The sequence below is a fragment of the Dreissena polymorpha genome, chromosome 2 (assembly GCF_020536995.1).
Source record: "Dreissena polymorpha isolate Duluth1 chromosome 2, UMN_Dpol_1.0, whole genome shotgun sequence".
NCBI classification, from domain to species: Eukaryota; Metazoa; Mollusca; class Bivalvia; order Myida; family Dreissenidae; genus Dreissena; species Dreissena polymorpha.
Window position 1 is genome coordinate 60081824 of NC_068356.1, and position 21720 is coordinate 60103543.

The 21720-nt window shown below is 33.3% G+C and overlaps 1 protein-coding gene across 3 annotated transcripts in view; it reads right to left on the reverse strand.

Annotated features, from left to right (window-relative positions):
• Positions 1-9875: 9875 nt before the first annotated feature.
• The window catches only part of LOC127867217 (uncharacterized), an 84850-nt gene continuing 73005 nt past the window's right edge, over positions 9876-21720 (reverse strand). For 2 of the 3 annotated variants that reach the window (XM_052408263.1, XM_052408264.1), the window contains exons 4-6: positions 19352-19477; positions 17064-17126; positions 9876-12717 (exon numbers count right to left, since the gene is read on the reverse strand). In XM_052408263.1, coding sequence (XP_052264223.1) covers positions 12623-12717; positions 17064-17126; positions 19352-19477 — 284 coding nt within the window. In that variant the 3' untranslated portion in view covers positions 9876-12622. The remainder of the gene's footprint in view (positions 12718-17063; positions 17127-19351; positions 19478-21720) is intronic. The other variant, XM_052408265.1, reaches the window with a different exon arrangement.

Here is a 21720-nt window from a genome sequence, read left to right on the forward strand (position 1 = left end):
CATTTATCACTTTACGCTATGTACGATTACGAGTAAACATTAACGGGAAAGAAATTGCACAGATGAGTAGAAACATTACCCCAAACCGTGATTGCAGCAAACTTTTGACTCCTTCATTGATAGTCTATCTGATTACAGGAACAGGAAATTCCTCTCTCCAATTATTTTATTTTGATCTACTTGTACCAAACAGGTTCGATACTAGCCAATTAATATTTTTAGTCGGAACTGTTCACAGACCGAGATTGGAAAATTTTTTTTTTTCGAAAAAGATTCCTGTAATTACAAACTTAATTAACACTATTCAAAAACTTAATTAACACTATTCAAAAACAATAACGTGAGAACAATTCCCTTAAAATTGTGGCATATTTCTGAGGATATTAACAGAGGAAAACAAAACCGTACTATCTTGTTTGGTTTTAATACCAGTATTAACACATATGTGTAGGATCATTTAAAAAGGATAAATACAATAAATGTACTTGGAAATACATGAACAATGCAAATAAAAAAAGCTGTAATGTATTGCAGATTTACTGATATGTGTTATGTAAGAGAGATCCTGTAAAAATTACCTTAAGGGAAGTTTTTACATAATACCACATCTTAAATATGTTTGAAGGTTTATTGTCTTGAAATTGCTTATTTTCCTCTAACATGTCCTTGTATTTCAAGATAGAATACTTTCCATGCCAGAGGAAAGAGGTCTGGGTTCAAATCCCAGCGGGGGCTTCAGAGGATATGCAGTTTGGGACAAATGAATGTATTTGCTTTACTTAATCATTTATCTCAAACAAATCAACATGCAAATGAATTGAACATAATATTTGTGTCTGCATAAATGAGACATTAAACTTAGGAATGGACATCATTTTACTTCTGTTTAGCCACTTAAACTATCAAGCAACATTCAAATGCAAAAGAATAACATAAGTGGTGCCAATAGACTTAATACAATACAAACACAGTGTAATGCAAAAAAGACTTGGCAGACTAAACTCAATAATTATATAACCATTTCTTAATTTATAACAAGTGAAATAAATTATTTAAAATAAGTGGATTTCACTGTTTCTCTATAGTGATTTGTGACTACACCATATTTATGTATTATTATGAAAAATAAATCCTGACAATTTCAAAAGATGTTAGTACTAAAAAGGGAACTATAAGCAAGAATCAATAATAACTGGTGATAGTCATGTAACAGTATTTAAATACATATAATAATCGAAAACTTGACAAATGTTATACTATCACCCATACAACCATTAAACCATTGATAAAGTTGCCTAAAATTCCTTATTTTATCTGTATGTTAAACATCGTTATACCCTAAGTGTCTGTATAAGATATGCGACGTCTTCAATACTGATTTCTTCGAACCCTTTTCAAGAATATAAACCATTTGATTATAAATACATGCTTATCTTCATTTGATAGGGCAGCACATTTAGATTTATTTAAATCGCCGAGACACGGGTTAAGTCAACTATTAAAGCACCCATACTTTCTTAGTGGTTAACAGCGTTGTTTGCATCATAGTGCATCGTTAGCAATTAGTTGCAGACGTTGTTTGGGTATCGGATAAACACTTCATCATTTGTTTTATGTTTTATATAGCAGTTCGTTGTTACTATTTACACTAGAGATTGTCATAAGCACTGGCATTGGTTACAATAACGTCAAACGTATGCATATAGGCATGTATCTAGTCATACCTTTCTAATCGAATTGTATTGACAAGGGGATAAAACAGAACAATGGCCATGTTATTTTTAGTTATGAAAATGGTATCTATTCCTTTAACGCTGATTTAAATATACATATATCGTCAAGTAGAATAACCAGTCATATATTCTTACATTAAATTAAATTTGTAATATAGTATTGTTTCGATATTCAGACCACGAACGTATCTTTAAAAGGACCTTTTTGCAGATGTTGCCATGTATTGAAGTTTTTTATATTTATTGCTTAACATTTATATATGTAACGTTGGAACTAAATAGATCCGTTAAAAAAAACAAACATTAAATTGAAGAAAGCAAAAAATATATCCTTAACTGGGCTGTAACCACTGACCCTTGGAGTAAAAATCGAGCACTTAAACCACTCGGCCATCCGTGCTCATTCAGTGAGTGGTGTATTTAATGCTTTATATCAGCAATCCTGGTAGTGTCACAAAATATAACGATACAAACAGATTTACAAAATATTCAATCGATACGCGTTTGTTGTGCTTTATAATGTTCACGTTTTTAAATCACAGTATATATATTTAGAAATGTTTCTTGAATAGTTATTCAATTGAAAAACGACGAGTATTCAGAATGTATACCGTCATTACAATTTACATAGTCGTCCAACAGAGTGTGCCAGCACAGCCGATATACAGAGATCGATGGTTCATACGTGAAGTTATCTCAGAAAAATGTGTGACCATTAATTGGAATAGACTTCTAATCGATGTAGATCTTTGAAAAAAATGTAGTGCTTTCAAATGGATGTAAACATTTATGAAGAGCTTAAATAATAAAGGCGGTGTTCCCCCGTTAAATAAATACTATAAACGAATAGTCGAAAACCCGAAAAATTGGTTAGTAGACAGTTTACATGTATATGACCCAGTATATGAAATCACGTTTCATGATATTATTGAATTAACTTTGTTATATTGATTTTTTTTTATTTACAATGACAGGAACATGACATTATACCAATGGTTGAAAATAACATCGTTTTTTGAACGTATACAAAATTTAATATATAGGCTTACATACAGACCTTGCGGACGAATGATTACTTCGCTGTGCGCTCTGATGATATGAGTACAGGAAAATAAGATGATTGTATGATCGCTAAATTCTCTATTTCTATAATTACTTATTCACTCCACACCCTTAATGTTCAATGTTAGAAAACATCCTATGCACATTAGGACGGGCCTGGTGTCAAATCCCACAAGCGTTGATATGCATGTAGAATACAGAGACCTGAAGCAAAACCATTGAAAGACCTTTTTATCCATACATCTCCCCACTTGAAGTTTAATGGTAGAACACTGCTCGTGCACATGTTTAGAGGTGTGATATCGCACTATGGTGAATAGATGCACAGCTTAAAGAGACAGACACATTACAATTTAATGTTTTGAAAGATTGAAACGTTGAAACAGAAACCTAACAATTGCACGATCGATAGTTACAATTTCAAACTTAAATTGTGTGGTATGAAATGACTTGGTATTTTACGTACTTTTAACCAAAATGCTGGACCGAATCGCAAATATTGTTATTACACAATTTGTACTGGTCTATATAATACCGTGCATCGTGGCATTCCAAATTCTTTGCGGAGGAACATAAAATTATTACAAAAAACAATACATTATTACTTTTAATATTATTTGATTTCGGAATTAAGTAAACACTGATTATTGCCAATTACGTTTAATGACGCTATATTGTGTATTGTATCTTTTAATTAGTTTCCATTTTAGTTTTTTATTATAAACCCAAATATTAAAATGTACATAGATTCATTAAGAAGTATGTTATTCTCGCAGATGAGTTAATTTGACATTGTGTTTACACATATTGACAGTGTAAGGATGCACCTTTCCATGTTGTCGAAAGAGTCCCAACATAATTGTTTCCACCGCCTATATACGCAATAACATTCTCTTTTATGTAAGCTTTTATGTTAACGACTTCCGATTCCGAAAGCGTCCGGAACATATGCCTACATATCCATTTTGTATTTAAGTATTTTCTATACTTGTTATGACAAAACAGAAAACGACTTTTGATGAATAATATATTGTGTCGACCTACACAATTTTGTTGTTCAGTTGCACTGCAGAGGAAACGATTATGTATGCATACAAGTTTGCCATATCGCGAAGTTTATTTGAGTGATCTCCATGGATAGGTATTGTGTCACATTAATACGACGTAAAAATTCACCCATGACTGCCAACTCCGGACTTTTTTTTCATTATACTTTTTTTTCGTTCAAAACCTGATTATATATTTATGCATGTTCCCGAGACATTATTTAATAACTTCGTTTAGAGACCATTTATCAAACAAACCCAACGGCATGTTACATTTGGACGTAAGGACATTTGTTCACAAACAACTTTTGGTAGATACCATTATCAATTTCTTTGCGTCAACAAACAAAAACTGTTTTTAATTTGATTTCAAACTTGCTCTCTCCATTTATTTACGGCAGTAAGGTACACAAAAGAAGACCGCCAAAATGCATGACGAATTCTCCTATTTGTATATGAGTTCTAACAGAACCTGTCAGGCGCATTTAGCCTTGTAAATGCTCGAGGTTCTGTTTTGGAAGTTAAGCATAACCCAAGTCTGTATCTTAATCCAAACGTTTCGTTTGCATAGAAATCTCAATTATTTCTGTTCACTGACTGCTGAATCTTTCAATTGTAACGTATGCGATGTGTATTATTTTGCTAAACAAGAAGCGAGTAAATAACGATAAATTGTTGACCTTGATTGTTTTATGAATGAGATTCAAAACATTGTTAATATGCGTCAATGAAGTTGTAAATTAGTTCAGTTTAGTTCTCATAATTATTTGTATAGGAGTGCTCCGTTTATTTTGTGGTTATTAAATAAGAAGACAGAGCTTTAAAATTGTTGATCAAAATGTCACGATTACCCTAAAATCTACTCATTTAGAAACGACACGTTTTATATTCTTCGATCCTTTTGTAAACTTGGACCATGCAACCCAAAACCCACTGTTTCGCTTATTTTGTAAGACTTCAATGTGCACATTTTTGTGTTATTACTCTGTAATTAGCAAAATATGGCAGAGTCAACACGAATAAAAAAATAATTACAAGCACGTTATGATATTTATGGTAATGCTAAGAAATGATATTTTAAGAAAAAAGTTAAACATGTTATTTCATTAAAATAGTTTATGTATGTGTGATTTTTGTAATACGATACATTTATTAATTTATTAATTTCAAAATTAAATAATACGATAAAATAATAACAATATGTATATATACCGACATGTTTTAAACCGTTCGCATTTGGAAAAGCATACTTGACTGAAAACATAAATAGTAAAGATGGAATCTACACTCACCGAACACTAACAATATTGAAAAACAATATTACTTTTCCAGCATTCAATGAACAAGATATGAAAGCATTTATACAATAAATAGTTTTAGTATTGAATTGTGTTAAAGCCACACACCTTGAAATAAAATACATGTTAATCAATACATATAGATGCAATTTGAAAGTGTGCAAAAGTGTCATTACATCTATAGCATAGTTAGCAAGTAATTTATTTATTTTTTATTTATTTTAAAACCGAAAGTAGGTTTTCTATACGTATTTTTATTTCGACAAACGCGATTATTTTTAAGTTTTAAAGCGCAAAATAGACGGATTTCTACCTTGTAACCACCAGATATATTATAATTGGAAAAGAAAAAAGTAAATCTAAAGCCTAGTAAGCAAGTAATTTATTATTTTTCAAACGGTACCGCTTTTAAAACCGAAAGTAGGATTTCTAGACGTATACGTCCATTTCGACAAACGCGATTATTTTTAAGTTTTAAAGCGCAAAAAAGACGGATTTCTACCTTGTAACCACCAAATATATTCTAAGTGGCATAGATAAAATATGTTTCTTATTTGCACTTAAATTTACTATGCCATGTAGTTCATTTCAAGGTGTGTGGCTTTAATATACTTTCAAATTGACAAATAAATTCATTTGACAACTTTAGAAAGTCATCGTAGATGGCAAATATAATTTGATTAAATACATAATTCTGGAAAAAAATATTTTCATGACACACCTATATGAAAAGCCTAGACATTTATCAGTTGTTAAAGGGGCCTTTTCACAGATTTTGGCATTTTTTAACTTATTCATTAAATGCTTTATATTGATAAATGTAAACATTGGCTCGTAAAAGCACCAGTAAAAAATCAAGAATAAAATTAAAAAAAGGAAAAGAACATTGCCCGGAGCAGGTTTCGAACCAGTGACCCCTGGAGTCCTGCCAGAGTCCAGAAGTAAAAACGCTTTAGCCTACTGAGCTATTCCGCCGAGTACACATTCTTGACGTATTTTATACCTTATATAAGCAATCTTCGTAGTTTCACAAAATTTAACGACAAAAACAGAACTCTCCAAATTATTCAATCGTTTCGCGTTGCAACGCTTTATAATTTTTAGGTTTTAAAATCGTCAAAAGATGCATATAATGACTATATTAGAGCATGGTAAATGTTCAGTATTACTGTTTCCTCACAAATATCAAAACTAAAACGAAAATTTGCGGATCTGAAACAACTTTTTTCAATTTTGTCAATTTACCAAAGCGTGAAAAGATCCCTTTAATTATCGGTTAAGTTTTTAATCAATTTATGACATCGTTCTTTAAGACAATCAAGTCATGTTTAGCCCAACACATTGACACCAATACCGATATATAAAAATAACTAAGGCTAAGATTTATTATGGTAAAGATGACTTGAAGCAGATTGTTTGAGCATAAGAGGATGGTACTTTCATATAAATAAATTTCATGTTAATGTAATGCCAACATAATTACACGTTAACATGTGTACAATTTCCGTTATGCTATAGTAAGATCAATTGACAGTATTTTCTCTTTGTAAATGTCCTATTTATTTTGTTAAACTTGCTCTACTATGTTTTCCTAATGGGCTTGCAATAGTTGCCCATGTTGCATATCTCCAAAAGGTACATGCTTCTGCCCGATGCTGGGCAGAGATGTGCAAGTCGAAATTCTTATGATTACATATTGAATTTTATATTGAACTACGGCTTTTACCTAAGGGCCTTTATTTAGAGTGACACGAGCCTTATTAATTAAATTGCCGTATCAGTTCACGATTCTGAGACAACGTATGCTGCGACAAATTGTAAAGTACATACATGTCTTATTAAACATAAAACTGAGTCTGAATTAGGGGCCTTTGCTTTTAGGCGATTTTGAATCATTCGCAACGCATGTATTGTTATTTTAAAAAACCAATCATGCAGACCAATCTTAGACTCAAGAGAGCTTGACATTTAAAAATTGTATCACACAGAACATCACGGCTAGTAATGTTTACTACGAAATTACACATTGTATTAATGTGATCCAAAGTTTTATACTACGGATATTACGATTTTGGTCGGCTTTTTTTTCAAAAGGCACTTTTGATATTGCATCTGTGGAAGCGATTATTGAATTGCGCAACAACCGGTTGTACAATGCTTATAATTGCAGATATCTGAATTCATCCATGTGGGGTAATGAGTGTTATGATTATGCTTCGCGCTAAACAGCACAATTCTAATATATGCTTATGGCATTGCATTATAGTAATGACGCAATTCTGTAAAACCTTGGACTTGTAAATAATAAGCATTTTGTCAATTAATTCAAAATAACATACATTCTTTGCACTATTACGCTTTAAGTACGTTTTCCTCCGAAAACCCCTCTCTGGGGGCGATGCCCAAGAGAGTCCCTTATGAACGACCCAAACAAGTCCAGCTTCTTCACTGGGTTTAATGTTGTAAACTACTGCGTTTGCCGACGACATTAGAAAGCTATCACAGATATATGGGCATCCTTCGATGTAAAGCGTTTTATTAAGTGAATTCATCCATCGACATCAAAAATCGAAATCTCTTCTTGGCTACGCATTGCATTGATTCAAGATTATGCTGTCTGTGGTACTCTAATAATAAGTTATCAACCTCAGAAAATATGTACAATTGGCCATAACTGGTTCATTTATTAATTTCAATATCAATTTAATTAAAATATGTATGTAAAAATATAATATTTTAAACGAGTAAATGTATGAAATACTATATTGTATGAAATACTATATTAATTAAATTATGCTGTGATCTCCAGATTTTACACAATTAGTTGAGGGCTAATTCTGAACAAAAGACAGACAATTGGAGGCGACTAAGTTCACCTCTTACAGCGGCTTCTGATGTATGTTTATGAACCCCAAGTATTTGTATTGTAATTAATCAACCTCTGACATACCGTTAATGCCCCATACTTCGCAGCCATACGTGATCATAAGTGTAACATTTGAGTGGAAATAAAGGTTATTTAGTTTCAATATCTCATTATGTCCCCACTGAATAACGAAAGAAGGTGATTTTTTTTACTTTTAGAGTATGCTTATTCAATGCTTCAACTGCGCCGATATATACAAATTTAACACATAAGTACTGAACAAATCTACTATCTCAATATTGCTACTATTGAAATCCTATTTGTGGATATGTCTATATTTTTACTTTAGAAAAAAAATACAGGAACGCATTGACATGAAATAGATAAATATTATAAGTAGTTTGTGAAACTCAAATGTACAGACATGTCGTTTATTAACAGAATACATACAAGTGATGGCAATCTTCAACCTTTCTTGACTCCTTATGATAGATAAACAAATTCTGAGCATGACATTTAACTTGTACACTTTATACAAGATTTTACATTTGCATATATGCATTTAAGGATAATCAGCATTTTCAACTGATACCTGAGTCACTATAATAAATGGAGCATTATCACTAAAAGTACCTTTATACTTGTTCATGGTCTACAAAGACACATTATTATAGTTTTATATTATTCGCATTAACATGGTACATGATCCTTTGAAGAATTAATGTACAGTAAGACGTAAAACGATTATTTCAAAAACAAAAGTACCATTCATTTCAAAGGATTTATTTACGCACATATTATGAAGACGGTTGCGCTGTGTTAAGGGAAATATTTTTACCAGAATATGCACGAGAGTTATCCCGCTTTCATTTTCTGGAATAAATTTACAACCCTTTTTTGAAAAATTAGCCTATTGTTTAGGACTCATGATTAACAGTTGAATAATTGAATATATTAACTGGGTTTAGAGTAATACATTTTGTACAATCAATCAACATTTCCGCAACACTACCGTCTAAATCTGCGCTTTTAGTTCGAGACAATGCTGATATCGTTTTAATCATTTCAGCAGTCGTAAATAAGCCAGCAATAGTGCCAATATTTTTTCCGTCAGCTGAATCTAAATCATTACAATTTCTTAAACTTGTTTCGTTTGGCGTTGCGGACATGTGTTTAAAGTGATTTAAACATTTATTTACATTTATATTGGTATTATACTACCGCCTTTCAATATCTTAATGTTTGGGTTTTTTTTCGACATTTTTGAAAATCTTATTTACTTATTTTTTAATTTTTTTATTTGCTCAATGTTATAGTAGTTATATATTTTCTTTTAAAAGTAGTCCGACCGCGCAGCCTATAAAAATTAAACGCGTTGTATTATTTGGCTGGTAAAAAAAAATAACTTCGCTCTTTAAAATATGTGCTCTGTTTTTTTTGCAATCAGCGTTAAACGAATGCGGCCTATCCGATTGTATCACAGTTTTATCTTAACTCCTATTAGAAAGTCGTTTGCCATGGACACGTTTTGATATCATGTTAACTTAGACAACAGGTAAATGGATACGGAAATATATTTGTTGAAGTTGAATCGTTTGTTATCGGTATCAATGAAAATTTAATTGCACAGTGATCCGACGATTCACTCGGTTCATGAACGATTATGACACTAAATTTGTCATTTAATGCATAATCTAAAATGAAATAGTCAACAACATTCGCTCCTAAATAATTTGTGTGTAAACTATAACAACTGAAAACAAATCTGGCTCTTAGAATACAAACACTGGATTACAAGCATAGTAAACAACGAACTCGACAATGTACTGGATTTAATCTCTTCAACACAACACATTTTATGACACTGATATGTAAAAAGTGTGAACAAACACAAACAAAATCCCCAGGTAATGAATTCGACAAACACAATTTTGAACAAAAACATATATAAATACGAGGAAAAATACTATGTGACAATAAATGTGTACATCTAAAACACAACAGCTTGTCATCCCAGTCGGCGACTGTCGAAACATGTAGCAAATTGTAACAATAAAATTCACTTTGGTAAAAGGTCGGTTCAGAAGTAATCATTATACGTTATCTTGCTATAAGTCTCTTTAAACGTAATTTCACCATGGCTGTTGCCAATCAGGATCTTGATTTAGTGAAACTTTATAGAGGGCCGCTTTACGATGTCATATACCAAACAAAACATGTCATGTTTGAAATTGAAGATTTGAAGATGTTATTTATAATGAGATAATAGTACACTGTAAATCTATGTTTTATACGGGTCATTTTTAACACACAATGATACAAACTACACACGCTCAACTTCGTATGATATACACAATGCTGGTCAATTTTAATTGCATTCCTTTAGGTGAAGCAATATTTCCTTTGACAAAATTGCATCCACCGACAAACTGACGTACGGTCACACACACTCTAGAAATGACTCCATCGAGCCATTTCTTTAAAAAGTAGAAACCAAAAATGTTTAACCTAGCTTGGACACCAACACCAGGGCGAGTAAAAACATCTCGCATTTTCTTTGCAAAGACGAGCTTACACAGTAATCAAGTTCATAAAACCCCGAATACAAATCTTCTATACAATATTATTACAATGAATTTATCTGCATAAAATTTAGGCATCAACTTCAAAACCAAATGAAACCGACAGAAGGCACTTTTGAAGTTAACATGCACAATTTTAAAATGGATTTAATGACACATAACTATACAACAAAATATATAAAAAAATCTAGTATACAAAAACTAAAACTATTACATTCGAGACAAAAAACCCGCATTAGAATGGGTGAATCACTTGTGATAAAAAGATGTATAGAACATTGCGTACATTTGTAAAGTTTATTCGTGACATTTTTAAGGACCGATTCAATCGCTTGGGAATGTGTCAGTGGATCGTCAAAGTTTCTAAAAATTTCTGCAAACGCTTCAATGAAGGTCAAATAAAACATGAATGTGTGGAGCATTGGGCAAATAAATGATGAACCAGTTTAAATACTATAATACGTTAAATTGACTGTTCCAATGAGGTGTCCCTGTTTAATTCATTTGAGTGTTTTAGTTGCGAATTGATTGCCTTTGTCTAAACTTTCCAATCAAATACTTGATATAAAGGAACCAAAACGTTCCATTCTAGGGATATCTTGCTGATAAATATTTATATATTTGCACATTTACATTCATGGTAAAAAAAATTGTTGCGTTTAATTTATTCGCTTTAGAAATGTGGAAGAAGTTCGCTCCAAACGTTTACATATAGTGCGGAAAACAGACTAACAACTAATAGAAAAACCGATAGTGGAATTCAAACATAACACCTTCACGCAGAAGTATAAAATGAGAAATTAACCATATAAATGACAATACAATGGTATTTTGCATTAACAAAAAGTAGGAAAAGTAAGTATACAAATAAAGAAAGAACTATATAAAGACATCACAATGGTAATTTGCATATTTAATATGAAAGAAACACATATGGGTTCATCTGGAACGTATGATCATTATTTAAACACCAAATTGTAAGATAAATTACAAACACATGTCATAATCATATTTAAATAACACTGTTATTTTGCATTTGGTTAAATGTACATCATTGTAAATAAACAATTTGCCACAAAATAAATTAGCAAACTGTAAATAAAAGCTATTCACAGTATACGGGGTTTGACAAATAATAAAAAAATATTAATGATGGATTGTTATTGGTCCCTATAGGCACACCTTCGGCAGTATTTGACTATGACCTTAGCCCATGCCCTACTTCTTCCGAAGGTGTGCTTATACGGGAAAATGGCACAAATAGACGTTTTGTAATCGTTCTTTAACATACATGTAAACCATATATAATATTTAACATGTATAATTCGAATAACAGGAAATGGAAGCACTTCTATTGAATGATAGCAAAATGTATAAAGTGCATGCATTTTATGTTTGTAATTCATTTGTATTAGACAAATATGGAAAAAAATGACTATACCTCAAGGGACGTCATCGGTGCGTTTCTTAGCTTACATTCATACCGGAACAACAATGTTTAAGAAAACCCGCGTATTAAATACATTTCTTCTTTACACGTAACGTTTTATTAACATGTCATGGATAAATTCTGATTTATTTATAATAACTTTGGCCGTATAGTTCCAACGAACTGTCTGCGTTAAGCAGAACCGTACGATCAGCAGCAGTCATTTTTACGCCATTGACGTTATCATTCGCCTTTTACAACAGCACGTGAAATCAACAATGATTTCAGAATTTGACATCACAGAAAGTAGATGAGCAACTTGGCACACCGTTTTTGTTCATTCACATTAAAACAATATCAACATCATTTTGTTATAGTTAGGCATTTAATAACTACATTTATTAACAATTTAATATTAGACCTCTGGGTCTAACTGTAACTGCTTTGTATTTATACTGAGGAAGATAATCACAACTTTAAGAATAAGAATTCTTTTATATGAAAAATTTTCCTAAAAGTCGGTATAATAAACAAACGTATAAAATGGCATTGTCAAACATGGAATAATCATAAGCGTACTTTATGAACTTTCTGACTTTCAAGATCTCATTGCCGAATGCGAGCGAACGCTTGTATTGTTCTGCTGAACGCTCTTCTAGTTGTTTCCATTTTTAGCAGGACGTTGACAACTTTCGTTGCGACTGAAATAGAAAAGATATATGAACAATTTAACATTAACGATATATATAAAAGTAATAGATAAGCATGGTACAGCTTAAGTAATTAAAAAAAATGAGGTATTTCAATGGCAACATGCGTCATGTGCATAAATATAAACAATATCACGATAAATACACCAGAGTGTGTGCTGTTTTTTCTTATAACATATGAAAGAGATTGCTATTTTTGTAAAAAAAAAACTCATTATCTGTTTCATATACATAAACTCGAGTTCGGTTTCTGCTTGAACATTTGGTATTGGTCAGGTATTTTAACAATATTTTTTAAACTTAATCATTTCAACCATCGCAGTGCTGAGCTCGAACATATCAGGTAGAGTAATGAGTAACCTTAGCCAATGTGAGACCGGATCATCAGCCAAATATTGTTTTCTATGGCACAATGTACCCACTTATTGTTGGTTTTCAACAAATCTAAATTTAACATTTCATTATGTATATAAATTAATTCGTTGCTCTTTATGCAAGATTATGTACTTTCTTTTTTTCAGTACAAATTTTTAACGTCAATAAATCAGTTTGAAATTCTCTGTAAATAACTGAGAACTGCTTCTACTATTTTGGTTGCAATAGCCACAGTCGTGTAGTTTCTTAATAATTGTTTTTTTTAAACCAACACAAGCACACAGAGTGGTTTGGTTTCATTAGATCAAGCAAACAAAACAAGTTTTACAGAGTTCGAAAGAATAAGGGTAGATCTGTTATGACTCTCTCGACATATAATGTTTTTTTGTAAAGAAATCAAACGTTTTTTTAACTAAGTCGAGATGTCCCATTACTTCTCGAGCTTTCACATGCGCGTTACCGTCATTTAAGTAAAACTAGCCCTGCCTCTGACAGTTGTTTTTACAAAGGAACAAAAACAAATTTTCCAACCTGGCCAAGATATAAGTACAAGCAACGTGTTGAGTAATGTGCATGCTGATTTATGTACAAATGTGAACTCAAGAGTGCAAGCCTTTCACAAAACACAGTCGGGCTATATGCCTTTAAACATTGTCAACAAGATGATACGATAATAACAATTTGAGTGAGAGTGTGAACAAGGTAAATTTGGCAAATTTAGAGTAAACAAAGGTCGGTTTAGATATGCTTTGTTCGATCTGAGTGATTTTTAAACTTGCTCGCGATGTCACGCTGATAATGCGGATAATTTAATAACGGAAGGCATTTCGATAATAGACAACAACAAAGGCCACAGACGAGAGTTCTGCAGCTTATTGCATTTATGTTCTGTTCAGTGGGGTTTAAGACACAAAAAAGTGTTTTGCTGATTGATGGTATTGCACTCCGTATTACGAAGAAAGAAAATCGCGGTAGAACAGTGGATGATATGTAAAATAAAACGACACAATTCCATCGAAAATCAGCAGGTACATATTTTAACGAAAATCAAAATGCTTAGAAATAAATCAAGAACGTGTTAACTACTTGAATTGAAAGATCAATATATTTATGAATGTAACAACATGTAAATTTTGTATTTTACTGGCGTATTTGAGGGAATTCAAATGTTTAAAGTCGGATTATTAATACTTATCTTTGCTTTAGCTAAAATAATTAACACATATTTTCACACAGAATTGCAAGAATATGAAATATTACATCGTAGAAGTCGCATACAAGTGCAGCTTCAGTAAATGGTGGATTGATTGTTTGCAACCAAAACGTTAAATTAATTATACATTTGCTAAGAAAATTCTAAACGTTTTAGACTGCGGCAAATCTTTCCAAGATTTAAAGAAACAAATACAACTATTTTCAGATTATTTCTAAGATAGTTTATTACACTAACAGAAAAAGTCAGAAGAAATTTAGTTTATTAAACAAATTGCAACAAATGAAAATAAAAGCCTAATGTAAGTTTAACGTCATAACTTGCATATCTATAAATTGCATTCATAGTCTTTAAATAAATGTTTATCACAATAATTGAATGGATAGATTGCATGTTTCATGTGGTTAATGTTTCACCAAATGTGCAAAGCAATCTTCTAAGATTAAAATTTAGAATATTCATTTTAAGCTGAAAATTTAAGTATTCGAAATTGTATGGGCGTAAACTCGTACAAGGATTACCCCCAGAGCTCTACCAACTGAGCTGAACGGTGCGGTCGAAGTAGATCAAAAGGTTAAACAAGGGCTGTTTGTAAAACATACATGCCCCCCATATGGGCTCTCAGTTGTAGTGACAGCCGTTTTGTAAATATGTTTTTTGTCACTGTGACCTTGACCTTTGACCTAGTGACCTGAAAATCAATAGGGGTCATCTGCGAGTCATGATCAATCTACCTATGAAGTTGCATGATCCTAGCCATAAGCTTTCTTGAGTTATCATCCAGAAACCATTTTACTATTTCGGGTCACTGTGACCTTGACCTATGACCTAGTGACCTGAAAATAAATAGAGGTCATCTGCGAGACATGATCAATCTACCTATCAAGTTTCATGATCCTAAGCATAAGCATTCTTGAGTTATCATCCAGATACCATTTTGCTATTTCGGGTCACCGTGACCTTGACCTTTGACCTGAAAATCAATAGGAGTCATCTGCCAGTCATGATCAATGTACCTATGAAGTTTCATGATCCTAGGCCTAAGCGTTCTTGAGTTATCATCCGGAAACCATTTTGCTATTTCGGGTCACCGTGACCTTGACCTTTGACCTAGTGACCTGAAAATCAATAGGGTGCATCTGCCAGTCATGATCAAACTACCTATCAAGTTTCATGATCCTAGGCATAAGCGTTTTTGAGTAATCATCCGGAAACCATTTTACTTTTTCGGGTCACCGTGACCTTGACCTTTGACCTTGTGACCTGAAAATCAATAGGGGTCATCTGCGAGTTATGATCAATCTACCTATCAAGTTTCATGATCCTAGGCATAAGCGTTCTTGAGTCATCATCCGGATACCATTTTACTATTTCGGGTCACTGTGACCTTGACCTTTGACCTAGTGACCTGAAAATCAATAGGGATCATTTGCGAGTCATGTTCAATCCACCTATCAAGGTTCATGATCCTAGGCATAAGCGTTCTTGAGTTATCATTCGGAAACCATTTTACTATTTCGGGTCACCTTGACCTTTGACCTAGTGACCTGAAAATCTATAGGGGTCATCTGCGAGTCATGATCAATCTACCTATCAAGTTTCATGATCCTAGGCATAAGCGTTCTTGAGTTATCATCCGGATACCATTTTACTATTTCGGGTCACCGTGACCTTGACCATTGACCTAGTGACCTGAAAATCAATAGGGATCATTTGCGAGTCATGGTCCATCTACCTATCAAGGTTCATAATCCTAGGCCTAAGCGTTCTTGAGTTATCATTCGGAAACCATTTTACTATTTCGGGTCACCGTGACCTTGACCTTTGACCTAGTGAACTGAAAATCAATAGGGGGCATCTGCGAGTCATGATCAATCAACCTATTAAGTTTCATGATCCTAGGCATAAGCGTTCTTGAGTTATTATCCGGCCACCATTTTACTATTTCGGGTCACCGTGACCTTGACCTTTGACCAAGTGACCTCAAAATCAATAGGGGTCATCTGCGAGTTATGATCAATGTACCTATCAAGTTTCATGATCCTAGGCATAAGCGTTCTTGAGTTATCATCCGGAAACCATTTTGCTATTTCGGGTCACCGTGACCTTGACCTTTGATCTAGTGACCTGAAAATCTATAATGATCAACCTACCTATCAAGTTTCATGATCCTAGGCATAAGCGTTCTTGAATTATCATCCGGAAACCATTTTACTATTTCGGGTCACAGTGACCTTGACCTTTGACCTAGTGACCTCAAAATCAAAAGGGGTCATCTGCGCGTCATGATCAATGTACCTATGAAGTTTCATGATCCTAGGCCTTAGCGTTCTTGAGTTATCATCCGGAAAACACCTGGTGGACGGACCGTCCGACCGACAGACCGACCGACCGACAGACCGACCGACATGTGCAAAGCAATATACCCCCTCTTCTTCGAAGGGGGGCATAATAAATACAAATTGTTGAGCAAGAACTTGTTTATTTTTCGTACTTTATTATAAAATATGTTGTTTTTGTTTTATTTTAAGGAACAGTGGTATTTAGTTGATCCATTAGTAACTGCGTGTGTAGTAAGTTTGTGCATTCCCAATAAGAGAACCCTCTAAAGCCAGTATTTATCGTTTATACTATTCTTTTAACGGTTTTTAATGTAATTTATTTATGTCAACATTCACTTAATCATAAATTGCATACTGCACATAAATGTTTGTTTTAAAAGGAAACTGTTAAATTTGGTACTTAATACCTCTCAATGGCGATTGCATGTCTGCTCTGCGTGCAATTAAGTCTGCCTCTCCGATGCCTTTAACTGAAATAAATATGTTTGCGCTTGAAGTTTGCTAATTATACTTATGATAAAAAAATCACATTCTTATTTAAATTGTTGATCAAGACTGCTTTTCAAGTCCATACATTTCATTCAAATTTGATTAAATGAACAAACGTTGCCGATATCAAATATAATATTCTACCGAATGAGTGTTCAGTCAGTGTCGGCAATTGAGTAATATGAATAAGAAACAAAGCTTTTAAATATCTCATTTCAGCCGCAGATCCTAGCCTACATAAGAAGTTGTGGATCCTAACAGGGCATTAAGAAAAACAGTTGTATACAACCTATAATTTGATTGATACCAAATAATACCGTTATCTTTTTATTTCTACAAGAAAACATCATTGGATAATCCTTTCTTAAATCAAGTCACCTAAACATGTAACATTCTGAAAGATGTTTTTTTTACAAATGGAACCATAACATATAATAGTAAATTAATTTAATAAGATCATAACTCAAAATAAAATAACTTGTTATTATAATCCATAATGACACAATTTAAACATTTCACGTGTAAAGTTTATTTTCATATTTAATCAAAAATGAAACATGCAAACAAATAGAACGCTTTTTAATGCTGTATACGAAATTTGTATTAAGGGAAATATTTAAAACGTTGCTTTAAACACAAAGGGAAAAAGGTAAAGACATATTGATTAATAGCTGTTTGTCCATCAAAGAACCGTTTCAACTGGATTTTATTTTATTGACAACTGTGATATAATGTATAAGATAATATTTTTTAAAGACAATGTTTTATATAATTTGTATAGGAGGTTTTATTGAGATGTCAGATTAAGACACAAAACCCATCATAAAAGTAACTTCATTGCTTATTTAGTAAAATTAAGCATATGTATGAGGGTTTTTTATAAGCGATATACCATTTCTACACGATTGCCATCCTAATACGTTGAACGCTAACAAATGCCATGCCTTGTGATAGAAAACCATAACAAATATTCCGTGGGCAAACAAACAGAAATAAATCAGGCTGATATATATCGCAAGAGAATTGATGAATATATAGTAAGTGTGTAAACCTATACCCATGGTGGCTGAAAATAAATATAAATGTGCCTGACCAGTGACCACCCCTCATCAAGTTTTTCGCCTATTAAAACATTTCCAAAACTGAAAGGGCCACCAAAGGATCATGTGTGTCAATTGTAATCATGACTGCCAACTAAAGATATAAAATAATAATTGTAATAAAGGTAAAACGTGAACTTATAACGGCTATAAATGTTAAAACATTCACCTCCAATTATCATAGTTCACACATGGTCCAACACAGTTATTGTTTCAGCTAAAACATTTTTATAGATATCGAAAAAAATATTCGTAATGTGAAGAAATGCTAAACGTTACAAATAAATGAAGTGTATTTAAGAACGTGGAGAACAAACAACATGCTTTGCAAAGAGCAAAAGTTGTATAATTCTGCGAAATCAAAAATTAGAATTCTGCGTCGATGACGTAACACAATAATACACATCAACGGGTTCGTTTGAATATATTCAGCATGTACATGCATACATCTGCGTCGATGACGTAACACAATAATACACATCAACGGGTTCGTCTGAATATATTCAGCATGCACATGCATACATCTTTCAAAAGATTTTACTTCAAATGGGATCATTATTCTGCATTTCACACATTTCATGTCATCGAGAGGTCTAGATAATTACGACTCACGATGATGCCGAGGACCTTTGTTAATTAAAAAAAAGAGAATCTCCGGTGTTTTGATAGAAATATGATCTTTCAAGTAATACTTAACCCGAATTAGTATTAGAGAAAGGCTTTAATCTGAGTTGTTTTAAATTAAGGTTAAATATGATTTAAATAATTAACCTTGCTAAAATGATGGCTCGTTAGAAAAAAAAATCGGTAAAAGATAGAGAAATATGCAGATGCTGCACAGTTACTGATCGATTAAGAATACAGTTTTCTGTTAAATCGTACGTTTAAGGAATGGGCTTGTGTCATATACTGATCCCGACCAAAGACATGCGGTTTAAAATTAATTCATGTAGTAGCTACAACAGTTATGCAATTATTTCACGCGAACCTTGACCAACGCATTCTGCTATTATTGACGAACGTGGGCGTAGCATATCTCGAACTATTCGGTTCTTGGTATTACCAATTCAATATAACTTAAGTGTCGAGAAAATTAATCTGATTACCTCTGGTAAGCTCAGATATTTCGGTATCTCTTTCGAATTCCATTGAATATCGGTCATCGTCGTTTTGTAAAAGAGATATATAACTTCTGAATTCCGCTCGAATGGCTCTAACATGTATGTCCTCAGCTACAAAACACGATAATATTTAACAACATCCAACGTGATCTATATGCTAACAAATGATATTTATCGTTTGTAAAGTTGCTTTTTCGTGAACTACAATCGTTGGTTTAACAGTATAAAACAATATACCATAAACAGTTAACTTAAATTGAAAGATTTAATATGAACCTATACTATTATCATATCAAGGCATATCCTTAAGCATACTTGATACATTAAAAAATAATATACAAATAAAGAAAATACATAATTGGAAAACAACGAAATAAATAGAAACCGGCGTGGGATTTGCGATCGCTTGTCCGGTCAACGACATGACCAAAACGAAAGCACGGATATGGCCTTAAGCTACTCACCTGATATATCGTTGTTATTCTCATTTTGGAGAGTCGTTACCTTTAACAATTTTCCGAACATATAATAACTACGTTGGATAAACTCACATATTTGCTTGGTCAGTTGTTTTATCAGAATGATGTGTACATACATACTAATCCCAACATAAACAACTGTCCGACAAGAGACAACTGTAGGTGGAGGAAACACGCTGTCCATTGAATGTTGCTTTCACCCCGGTATCCTCAAATTTGAAACCCGACGTCATATCAACAAGCAAATTCGTAGAATTGATATCCCCCGCAACATATGCTTTGTTTGAGGATGGGTGCAAATCGGACGGATGAACATACTGACAGATGGTACGCCAAAGCACTTCCAAGATATGGCTCCGGACACAAAAGTGACGGACGGACGGCCGGACGGAGAGCCGGACAACGCCAAAACAATATCCCTCCGCCTCTGGCGGGGGATATATACTCATTACAAGTTTCAATGAAATCCGCCAAAACACTTCCAAGATATGGCTCCGGACACAAAAGTGCCTATAGTAAAAAGCATTTTTTCAAGATACAAAGGACCATTACTCTGTTTTTAACAGATGGTATACAATGCCATTTGGCGTGCATTATCCTCTTATGCATATATATACTAATGCCAAGTTTCAATGAAATCCGTCAAAGCACTTCCAAGATATGGCTCCGGACACAAAAGTGCCTATAGTAAAAAGCATTTTTTCAAGATACAAAGGGCCATAAATCGGACGGATGAACATACTGACAGATGGACGGACGGAGGACAATCATTCAAAACTAAGACAGAGGAAGGTTCTTGAGCCTTCAAAATTTATTTAGGTGAATTAATAAGTCGTGCGTTTTCAACAAAAACATTCAATGTTTATATACACCTAATTTTCAGAGTGTTGCAGAGTAAACACAACATCTGCCATGCCATTTGGCGTGCATCATCCTCTTATCCATATATATACTCATACCAAGTTTCAATTAAATCCGCCAAAGCACTTCCAAGATATTGCTCCGGACACAAAAGTGCCTATAGTAAAAAGCATTTTTTCAAAATACAAAGGGCCATCACTCTGGTTTTAACAGATGGTGTACAATGCCATTTGGCGTGCATCATCCTCTTATGCATATATATACTCATACGATGTTTCAATGAAATCCGCCAAAGCATTTCCAAGATATGGCTCCGGACACAAAAGTGCCGGACAGACGGATGGATGGACGGACAGCCGGAGAGCCGTACGGACAACGCCAAAACAATATCCCTCCGCCTCTGGCGGGGGATAACAATACTAGTCACTCTGTTACGCGAGTTACCATATGCTTACCATGACTTTTTTTCCTTCTTTAGCAAGGGTTTTATATAGGCCCCTTGTCCCAAAAAAAATGCCCCTTCTTCTACGCGAATATATTTTATATGATGCAATTTTCCCCAAATTTCACGCTAATTTTGGGAAATTTCTTCCCTTTTTTTCAATTCTGTCGATATTTGTTTCACCCAGAACTGAAGGCCATGTCCTTTAACCGAAGTCAAGAAAAACGCCCTGCGTACTGTACTGCAGTTTCAGAAGTTTACCTCAATACTGATATAGTATTCTGACCACAGCAATATATGTTGCCTCTTTAGTGTTCTAAACCTTAATGTTGAAGAGGGTCAACGTAAGACAGACATAGCACAAAGGGCAATCACGAAATTTCTCGAATTGCTCGCAAAGTTGTGCTCTTTTGAACTTTAATACTACAATAAATATCCTAAGCAAATTAATGGCATTACATCTCCATACTCTTCCATTATGCCACATAATTACCACCATTCTCAAAAAGACAATATTCAGTAAAGTATGTAATTTTGGTTTCAATCGACACATACATTTTCGACAAACGAGC